This window comes from Colias philodice, chromosome 20 (assembly GCF_061535455.1).
Source record: "Colias philodice isolate Cphi_HAF_F1 chromosome 20, ilColPhil1 Martin Lab GWU primary, whole genome shotgun sequence".
Taxonomy (NCBI): Eukaryota; Metazoa; Arthropoda; class Insecta; order Lepidoptera; family Pieridae; genus Colias; species Colias philodice.
In genome coordinates, this window is record NC_143105.1 from 4328209 (window position 1) to 4339829 (window position 11621).

At 32.0% G+C, this 11621-nt stretch overlaps 1 protein-coding gene across 1 annotated transcript; it reads right to left on the reverse strand.

Annotated features, from left to right (window-relative positions):
- Positions 1-736: 736 nt before the first annotated feature.
- Positions 737-7460, reverse strand: Gmppb (GDP-mannose pyrophosphorylase B). Its single transcript, XM_089707756.1, has 7 exons — positions 7098-7460; positions 6625-6867; positions 6119-6248; positions 4752-4913; positions 4098-4262; positions 2933-3204; positions 737-1038 (listed from the first exon to the last, which is right to left on the reverse strand). The coding sequence occupies exons 1-6, from the start codon at positions 7269-7271 to the stop codon at positions 2969-2971; spliced, it is 1110 nt and encodes a 369-aa protein (XP_089563882.1). The 5' UTR covers positions 7272-7460; the 3' UTR covers positions 737-1038; positions 2933-2968.
- Between the last annotated feature and the right edge of the window lie 4161 nt (positions 7461-11621).

Here is an 11621-nt window from a genome sequence, read left to right on the forward strand (position 1 = left end):
TATAATTTATTTTAGCCTATAATTTTTATATTATGCTCCCAATAAGTGATAACGAATAACGTACCTTTTCGGTTAAAAAAATTTAATTAGACAATAATTAGGGCCTTTAGGGAGTATTTATTTTACTATTTAGTATCAGGGACTGTAGACACAAACTTCTTTACAAACTTAAAGCTCTAATATATTATAATTAAGTTTAAAATAAAGGACCAAAACCATTTTGTTTCTCTTTGGCCAAATAAATTATTCTGAATAAATGATAGAGAAGGAAAACAAACTATTTCCAAATTAATAATAATTTTAATTTTAATTATAAACTTACCTATTGTAATTATTTACATATTTAGCAGACAATTTATAATTTATAAATGTTACATCAATACATTTTTATCATTTTACAAAAACATTTGATTCAAAAATGGCAGTTTACTATTAATAGTTGTAGTCGATTATTTTCCAGAGCTCTTCAAATTATCTTCATTGTTTGGAATGTTTATGCTAATTATATAGTACAAGTTTTATAAAATCAGAAATGTCAGTGCTATTTATTTAATAATTATTGTTTTTATATTAAATAAAAAGATAGTGAAAACTGAATATTCAATAATTATAAGACGTCATTAATTAAATTATATAAAAAGAAAAGAAAAATATTAATAGAGTTACACGTGGTAGAATAAATGAAAGTAATTTAAGGGACCCTCTAAAAATATAAAATAAAATTATTCAAATAAAAATAAACTAACTGGGTTCTTAAAGTTTAAATGGAGTGTTATTCTTAACATATGAGTAAGAATTCATATTGTTTTATCGGTAAACTCACTTGAATATTGGTAATAATTTAATTTAATTTTTTTAAATTTAATTTTCATTCACATTGACGCTTACCTATATGTTAAGAAAACTATCATGGTGGAAAGTTAAAAAATTCCACAGTTTTAAATTGAAATCATACTTCAAATAAAAACATTATAACAAAGATATTGTTACTTGGATAAAATAAAAAAGGAACAATCTATCATATATACAGAATACAATACATATATCTCAGAGCAATAAACCTATAGAGTACTTGTATCGAGCGTATACAATTTACATATATTTGTTTCTCTCTATCTAAAGAAAACGTCGTATGAAAGAATGAGATAGCTATAGACTACAAGCTACGTTTCAACATAGTCATGGCACCATTTTTACTATAGGTACGTATTTAGATAGATAGAAGGTGATAGTGATGGGATGTGCTTCAATCGATAAAATCGTGAATGCATTTTGCATTTACGGTTTCGTGAAATAATAAATAATAAAAAAAAAACAAAATTAATCATAAATTTCAGTTGAATACATTATTTGTTTAATCCTACGAATATAATAAATGCGAAATTATGCGAGAATGGATAACTTTCTCTTTCGCTGCTGAACCGATTACAATGAAATTTTGTACATACACACATAGGATAGGTTTTATAGCGGAAATCCCACGTGAACGGGAACTGTGCGGGATTTTCTTTAAAAAACGCGGGCGGAAAGCTAGTATATTTTAAAATAAATTTTAAAACTTGAAATGTAACTAATTTAAAATAAAGATCAATAAAGTTAAAGGAGTGAGGAGAAAGGCACAGTCAGCATGAATTTTAACAAGTTCATAAAAGGACAGTCTTAAAGAAAACATTTTCCTTACATCCTACTAATAAAGCGAAAGTTTGTGAGGATGGATGTTTGTTACTCTTTCACGCGAATACTACTAAACCGATTACAATGAAATTTGGAAAAATTACTTTTGATCCCGTAAATCCCACAGGAATGGGAACTATGCGGGTTTTTCTTTGAAAACGCATGTATATTAAGTATGTATTTCAATAGTAGTTTCTCATCTATGAGAACTGTCATTTAATTAACCGTTAAATTTTCACATAGTTACACATTTAAAGTAAATGTGTAAAAAAAATTCCAAATAAAAATTCACTCACACACAAATGTATTTATTATCTAAAGGAACAAAAAAAAAACGTAAGCGTAAGATTGCACAATTCTTCTAGAGTATCCATCTTGATAACACGCATGCTCGAAATGCAGTGAACACAATCTAGCAAATTTCGACGGCGTCCAATCTGCACGTCTCATGTTTTATACCCATTTTTTATTTAGCTCTGGAAATCTAAAACAAAATGAATTTATTAATAATCTAAAAGAGAAACAACAAACTAAACAGATAAGTCAAATAAAACTACCACGTGGTATTTTTTATTTTCCTGCTGTAGAAAATTTACATCTATTATTTGCTACAACAACTACATATAAATCTGATATAAGAAACAAAATAAATAAATCAACGTTAATATGAAATAGATATTTTGTCATAAATCGATAATATACGCTAGATGTGTTACAACACTACGGTGGTAAACAAAATGCCAAACGTGATAATATTGTGACATTTTTTAAAAATTATTTAATTCTTTTGTATTCCACAACCCCATAAAGTGGGTAAATGTTACAGTTACAACATAAACTTATAAAAAAGCGCTTGATAAAACCTTCAAATAGGGTTAGAACATAAATATTTATCAATTTGCTGAAAATCACTTACCGATGGAAAGATATTTTTTCATTGTTTTCATCCAAAACTCCCATTCGACTAGTAATAGCCGGTAGCTAAACATACAATAGTCATTTTAGCACACTGACAAATAAAAAGAAACACTATACACTTAATATTTTCTAAATATTTCGTTAAAAACACTTGACGCACCGAGACCTCCAGCTGGAAGGCAAACAAAACATAGCCGGCGCGCTACGTTTGAAGACAATGCAGATACTCTATCGCTATCTCAATCTGACTTATGCTGTTATTGACTAAGAGTAAGTAGATTAGAAAATATGTATTTTGTTCTGTCTCAATATAAGAACTCTATAGGTTTATTCCTCTGAGACATATATAAATTATCTGTCAACTCTTGTTCAGTCTTTACATTATAATCTGTGGTTCTGGCACAGATAAGGCAATAGACTTGTGTGGAAGTACTTGGCCACCGTTGACATATAATTCATCCTTTACAATAACGTCTTCGCCCAGCACAGTGCAGTTTTCCATTCTGACCCATCGTCCAACTACGGACCGCCAACCAACGATACAGCCGTCGAGCCAAGCGTGTTGTCTGACACACGCACCGCGCAATATTGTACTGCGTTTGATACAGGCTCCTGAAATAAATAATAAAAAAAGACGTGTGGCACTCGGGGACTGCCGCGGTAAAGCTATTGCATGCTATGCCTTCAAGCCACACCTCCGCGCCCGTCGGAATGGGGAGCGTGAGGTTTTTCGTTACTAAATTTCTGGATTCGGTCCCCGCGCTCAAGGCCCGCGATAGAAGCTATGCAAAAGCTAAATAAATCTCTCTTTACTAAATAAAAAAGTAGGTGTGCAATATTTTAAGTGAAATGTTCTCTTTAGCAAACTTTACCATGAACAAATCTAAAACGATGAAAGCATGCTAATAAGATTTTCTTATTAGAACATGTATATAATTACGTTGTAACTAGATTAAAATTTGATTGCCTTTGATATGATATGATACAAGGTGATTACTGAAAAACGCATTAACTCAATCAAGCAACAAAATACAGAAATTATTTCTTTATAACTCAGGACATGGAAGAAATATATTTTTATTTTTTACAGTATCGTGACTATTTACAAAAAGTGTATAATAGAAACATGAAGCTGCATGTATTTTTGACTTGAATGAGTGATGAGTCATGACTTATTATGTAAGAAATTGACTATATTTCAACATAATAGTGTCGTGATAGCAAATATTACAAAGGAAGTAGATGATGAGATTTCAACAACTGTGAATACAAGCTATATTTATACAACTGTGTTTACAGTTGAAGTTTTGAACCTTATATTTCAATTAGCCTACAAAATATCAGCAATAAAATATTTAAAAAAAACTTTTTTTTTTTCTAAATTATAAGTTGATAAAAACAACTTCGATTGTGATTTAACTTTTTTTCTGATTTTGACAAAATTAACCACTCATGATTTTTTTTATCTTTTCTCTCTAAACACACAAAAGGTCTGTAAAACTTACCATCTTCTATAACAACCCCAGGACCGATAGTAACATTAGGGCCTATCCTACACCCTTTACCAATTGTGGCTGTCGGATCTATCAATACATTGCCGACAACCTCAGCACCATTGTGCAGTTTGCTCGAGTTCTTTTGTCTTAAGCTGTTCAAATAGAGACACATGCCTGTAAAATACACAAGGACAAGTATTATGTTAGGTAATTAAGACATAATATCTTACTAATTTAATAAAAGCGAAAATTTGTGAGGATTTTTGGTTTTCTACGAAAAAGAGACTGCCGATTTGGATGAAATACATCAACATTATACATTAGAATAACAAATGACCTACAGGAATTCTTGATTTTGCCCATGGGTTCGTGCGCGGTTGAAACAGCGCGGCACAGCTAGTTAATTTAAAAGTTTAAATTTGAATGTATTTTAAACTAAATTTTTGTTACTTTATCACGCGAATACCACGGATTTTGATGATGTAGCTTATTATGTACCAGATAACACGTAGGCTACAGATTTTTTTTCTCTTGCTCGCGGGTGAATCAGTGCAACACATCTAGTCATTCTTAAATTTACATAAAACTTGTTTGTTTATTTAAATTAAAGAAAAAATCACATTTTTTTTCTATTTTCTCTTAAAATTAATATAGTTAACATACCAGTTAAGAAGTCCTTAGGTTGTCCTACATCCATCCAAAAGCCCTGCAACTCCATAGCATACAACTGTCCATCTTGTGCCATAAACGGGAACACTTCCTTTTCTATTGACATCGGACGCAGTTCTATTCGGTCAAGAACCGATGGATTTAGTATGTACATGCCTAGAAATTATAAAAAAAACAATGAGAATATATTGCATAGTTATTAAATTAATTCTAGATATGTTGATCAATACAGTCACACTGTTTATTTGAAGTTACTATTGCTACATCATAACTGATGAAATATAGAAAAGAAATAAAATAGCGTGTGTGCCGAGCACACGTGTCGGAAGTGAAACTTCTTTGGCAAGATTCAAAGATACCAAAATCGTCACCACTACATCACGTGATGGCAATGATCTGACGCAACCTCGATATTTTACTCTCAACACGCTTAAAGAAGTGAAACATACTTCAATTTTTTTTTAATTTATCTATTAGAATTTAAAATACTTCTGAAAATTTGTTCTTTGTTATCATTACTTATACTTATACGGATACATATTAAATTCAATTTTGTGTATAACAAATATGGTTGAAAATCTATGCAGAATTCTTTTATCTAGCTACAATTTATGTTAAAATATTCCTAGTATGTCTAAAGGTTATTGTATAGCTACGTAGAGATAACAAATAGGTGACATCATAAATATAACTTGTTATTTCAGTAAATACAATTTAACATATGGTTATTTTACTTGTAAGTTATACATTTTATTATAAATAGAAAACGACGTGTATATCCGATTTTGTCCGAAAAAAATATTGATGTGTTATCTTGATATTAAAGCTTGATAAAAAAATCATTAGCGTTATCTATTATTTACCAAGAATTTAGGTCATAAACTTCATTTGATTAGTCGTGTATACTATAATAGGACAAAATAGAAAAATGAAGATATTACTGTAGTTTAGTAAGTCCATTTAGGAATAATCAACTGAGCTTATCTAAATGAATCTTATCACTAAGACAATAACAGGATAGCAAAGTATGATAATAATTGATGTGTTGATTTTATGAGAAATATAAGTAATATTTATTAGCAACTTAGAAATGCAATAAATTGAAGATTGTCTTAGGTGTTATTTATAACACACTAGCTGTAGCTTCCGCCCGCGGCTTCGCCCGCGTTGTGTTTTGATAAAAGGTAGCCTATGTTCTTTCTTAGGGTCTAAAGATTGTCTGTGCCCAATTTCAGTTGAGAGGTTTAAGCGGGAAAGCGTAACAGATAAACAGACAGAGTTACTTTCGCATTTATAATATTATATTAGTAGGGAATTGTTTATCTAGGATGAAATCTTCTATGTTATTTAATGTGACAAACCTGCATTTATTTTGTTTGATATAAATTCTTGTGGTTTCTCAACAAAACTCTCTATTTCACCATTATCTTTGTAAACAACTACACCATATTTGGAGGGCTCTTCTACTTTTGTGACAACTATTGTACCTTCCTGAAACAAATAAACAATGTTTATAATGCTTTGTAAAAGGAAAATAATTTTTACTTTTTTTTTCAAATGTATCATTTTGTTAATGTACCTAACATTAAATAACCCATTGAGCCCCGAACGGCCTGATCGGTCCACAACATAGTAGATTTTCTATTGTGTCTGTGGTTCCGGGGCCTGAGTTAATAATAACTTGCAATTGAGTTAACATAAATATAAAAAGATATTACTTTATCAAAAATTTACAGTTATTATTATTTAGTCACTATAGAAGGAGAGATATTATTGAAGATTTCTGTCAAAGAATATGAGAGATATGATGTTTAGTAATTTAATTGGGACCTTAATGTTTTAAGTTTAATAAATAGAAACAAGATACCTTTCCATGACTCCTGTGGAATTTAGCAAGTTCTTTGAAAGGAAAGTCGCATATCACATCAGAGTTTAATACAAAAAAGGGTTCAGGGCTTGAACATAATAGATCACGAGCCAGAGCCAGTGGCCCTGCCGTACCCAAGGGCTCAGTTTCATGTGAAAATGTGAGAGACACACCGAGTTTCGATACTTGTTCCGTCAGTTCTTTTTCCATGTCATCTGCTCTGTAAGATACTGCTAAAATCACCTGAAATAATTTTTTTATTAGGAATTACGGATACGATATGATAGACTTAAATGATAATTTATGATATCATCAAAATTGGTAATTTGTCACCAATGTTTAGTCATAATTTTGCCAAAACATTAAACAGGTATTGAACGGAAAAAGGTAACAACGAAAAAAAAATCTAAACACAATAATTATCAAATAATTGTCGTCATTCTACATTTTTTGTAGATAACAATTGTTCATACCTGTGTTACGCCTGCATCAACTAAGGCTTCTATCTGATGCATAAGTATTGGCTTATTAGCAAATTCCACCAGTGGCTTAGGTCTGCTTAATGTTAAGGGCCTCAAACGGGTTCCATAGCCCCCAACGAGGATAAGAGCACGTATTTCACCCAGTTTCTTATCGGAACCGCACATTTTAATAGTTATTTATTTTTAAAACTTTTTAATTTGTTAATTATTTTTATTCACAAATGAAACACTTTATATGCAGTTTACGTGGCGAAGTCTTTATTTATTACAATGTTTAACAATTACAAATACAAAGTATACAAACAATGACTACTCGTAGACTTTGCAGAAAACTGACGAATTGATTATTGACGCTTGACGTAATTTTGTGTAAATTGTAAACGTCATCTGTTTGGACAAGGTGGCTGACATTGGCATATTAAAAATATTACAGATAATGACGGTGTTTTTTATAAAGGACTTTCCTTAGATCATTAAGTTACTTAATGATCTAAGGGGCTTTCGCATACTCTAAGTTTCGCACACAGGGCTTTAAGGTTTTTGCCACAGTTCTTTTACCTAAGTCTTTTACCATGATTTTACAAGATTTTCTTCCACAATACCCATAACTCATTTAAAATAAGAATGTTGTTACCATGGACATGGACGTATAAAACAATAAAAAAAGACGGACGCCATTTTACGAACAAACAACGTGAAGCCACCGTAGTAAGCTAGCGATCGTGTAAAGACAATGAACACGCACACACTCTCACCATAGTAAGCTAGTCGGCCGCCATTACGTCGTGAACTACCGACTGATTAACTGCGTCACTGTTTCACAAAAAATATTTAAAATGCCGTCTTGCGTGGTTAAATGGTGTCGCAACAGTACAATTTTAAATAACAAAACACAAGGGAAGCAAGTTATTTCTTTTATGTTTTAATTACAAAATTATTTCGGCTTTATGTGAATTGTAAAGTTAATTAATTTTAAAATTACGATTAAATAATTTCATACAAAATGCAAATTTGTTTTAGCATTTTCTTCTCACAAAAACATGTATAATATGCTAATCCTTATATAACAATCATATTTTATTGTTTGTTCGTAATACGGCGTCCGTTTTTTTTTTATACGTCCATGGTTGTTACTTTTTTTGTTAAATAGCGGCTGTGGATAAGACTAAACCGGAAATGATAAATTATTTTTTTTTGAAGTGAAACTTCTCTAAGCGCGTTGGGAGCTTGTTGGGAGTAAAATTTCAAGGTTGGATCATTGCGATATCATCACGTCATGGAGAAAGGAAAGGCGAAGATTTTGGTATCATACAAAGATACCTTGAATTTTGAAATGTATCTTTGAATCTTGTCACAGAAGTTTCACTTCCGACGCTTGTGCTCGTCACACACGCTCTTTTTTTAAATACTTGTGTAAAATATCGTCCTGAATATTTCACGAATAATTTGGAAAATCCAAAAGTGCACGCCTCATAATTTTTTTTTAATAATTATTTATTAATTATTATTTTTGTTTATTTAATAACAATTAAACCACATCGAATCAGACCATGAAAAATGAAAGGGTTCTATTGACCATACTCAAGCGTAAGAGAAAAAAAAAGACTCGATTAGTAAAGTATTTCGGTCGCTATCGTGTTTGTAGCGACGACAAGCCAATTTATGAGTTATCGAATTTCAAGTGTAACGCTAAGAAAGTTCACACGGTAACTCATATATAAACAGTTCGTGCGTTATGCATAGACAGTTAAGGGCTTGTCGGGACGCGGGTTGGTCGCATAGGTCGAATATTAATTACATACGTTAAATATATGTAGTTAACGAAATATAACCTTTGCGTAGTTATTCATCTTTTATTACACCCGCACATAACAAGCCCCTATATTGGTGACTCCCGACGTTTAGTGAACATATAGTGAATTGCATAGATATCGTTTGTTTAAAATTTAATTCAAAATGAATCCGGCAGTTCCAGTTAGAGCAGTTTCGTCGGTACAATTAAACCTTCTCGAGCAGTTAGCACAATTAAAGCAGCGGGTAAACCAGCTGGAATGTGCAGGCTCGAGAGGCAAATCGTTTAGCGGTCGAAGGTACGGAAATCGCACGCATCGCTCCGCATCCCGAAGTCGCGATCGTGCAGGGATATCAAAACAGAAAAATCCCAATTGGCTACGTTTTTTCCATTACATTTAGCATAACGCCAGCAAGCGCATTCAACCTTGTGCGTGGCAGAAGCAGCAGGAGAGCCAATTAAAAAACTAGATACGGTACAGACAGATGCGGATGTTTGTACCACCGTAAATAAACGCCTGTGTATAAAAGACAGGAAGAGTAATATTAAGTTTTTAGTGGACACCGGCGCAATATTTTAATTTTACCAGTGTCGAAAAATAACCAATCCGCGAGTGAGTGTACTGTGTAGTGATTATAAAGTGTAGTTTAGTGTAATTAAGACATTTGGTACTAAGTTAATGACTTTAGATCTTAGTTTACGGCGACCGTATAAATGGTTATTTATTATCGCCAAGGTAACTCAACTTATGTTTTTGTTTATAAAGTGCAGATTTTTTTAGCACCCTAAGGCCGATGCATCGCTCGCACTTATGATGGACGCATCGGATACATTCGCATTCGCACAAATAGATAGCAGTCTTGAGTATGTAAGTAAATTACGAGACTCTATTAGGAAATATCAGTCAGTAGCTATTAGGCAGAATGAAAGACGGAACATATTTATTCACCCCGATTTGCAAAAGTGCGATTATGTTTTTGTAAGAAACGACGCAGTACGTAAGCCTTTACAACCAACATACGACGGTCCTTATCGTGTGTTGAGTCGAGAGGAAAAGGTATTTTACATTCAAATGACTGGCAGGAAAGTTAGAATATCAGTAGACCGTCTAAAACCTGCATATTATTTGAATGATAATAGTGATACGACATCTGGGGCAGATACTAAGGTTCCGTTACTAATTCCAAGTAGTGAATTGCCTAATACACATACCACGCGTAGTGGAAGAGCTATACGATTACCAGTACGATTTAGGTAATAGTATTGTATTTGTAATTGTTTCAACTATTTTAAATTTATTAGAATTACGATGATTATAAGTATTCATAAGACTTCATAGAAATGTATAATAAATACTTAGTAATCAACACATCGTATTTAATAAATAATAGCACTTATGAAATTTGAAACGAGTTTTTTATTCATTGTTTAACGTTTTAAGTATGATATTTCAAATTTATGTTTGTGTTGAGTTTTTATTGAAATGTTTACTACCTACTTAGAAATTTAAGTACTTTTGATTTATGGCTTATGAGTGTATAGTAATAGCCTTTGTAATATTAAACGATACAAGTGTAAAGAACGTATTGGGATTTGAAATGTTAATGTTACTAAGTGTTAGATGACGTGTAACAATTATCGCACGCCACTTAGAAGACCCAACCGAGTTTTTGTAGTAACATAAATAGTTTAACAAAATTAGGTGTTAACTGTTAACCACTTGTATACGATACGTATTGATTGATTTATATTGTGAACATTTTTTATACTTTATATTGTAAACATTTTGTAACCTTATATAGCGACACTTTATATACACCCATTTGTTTATTGTTTAGTTTAGTTAAATGTAAGTTTTTTTACTTGTATACCCTTTTTGAAGTGAAACTTCTTTATCGGGGTTGGACAAAAATTTTGTGTAACATTTTTGCGTTACGCCGTACGCGTGACATTTATGCGTTACGCCGTACGCGTGACATTTTTGCGTTACGCCATACTCGTGACATTTTTAAGGTCATAAAGGAGTTTCACTTCTTACGTGTGTACTCTAGTACACGCCTACATTTTTTATTTTTTAAGGGGGGAATGATGTAGCGACGACAAGCCAATTTATGAGTTATCGAATTTCAAGTGTAACGCTAAGAAAGTTCACACGGTAACTCATATATAAACAGTTCGTGCGTTATGCATAGACAGTTAAGGGCTTGTCGGGACGCGGGTTGGTCGCATAGGTCGAATATTAATTACATACGTTAAATATATGTAGTTAACGAAATATAACCTTTGCGTAGTTATTCATCTTTTATTACACCCGCACATAATAAGCCCCTACATGTTAACAAAAAAATCCTCCGCACATACAGACACACGGACGTCCAAGACAGAACTTTTTAAACTGTTTTTTAACTAGTTTAAATAACAAAAATGACATCAAAAATATCATGAATGTTAAAAATAGTGTTTTTTCTTAATATGTGTGTGTATGTATTATCTTACAAGTGCAATGTATGATACATAAAGACATTTTAAGTTTGAAAAATCAGATGTTTTGCGCGAAGTGACAGTAGTACCCACCTCAACGCTTCGCTTATGAGGCGTGCAATATTTGTAATCATGTAATACATGTGCCATTTTCGTTTTTGCTACATGAATTGAGAGTAATTTATAATCTATCTATGCTGACATTTGAGTTTTGACACATGGCATGACGGCCGCGGGCCGAC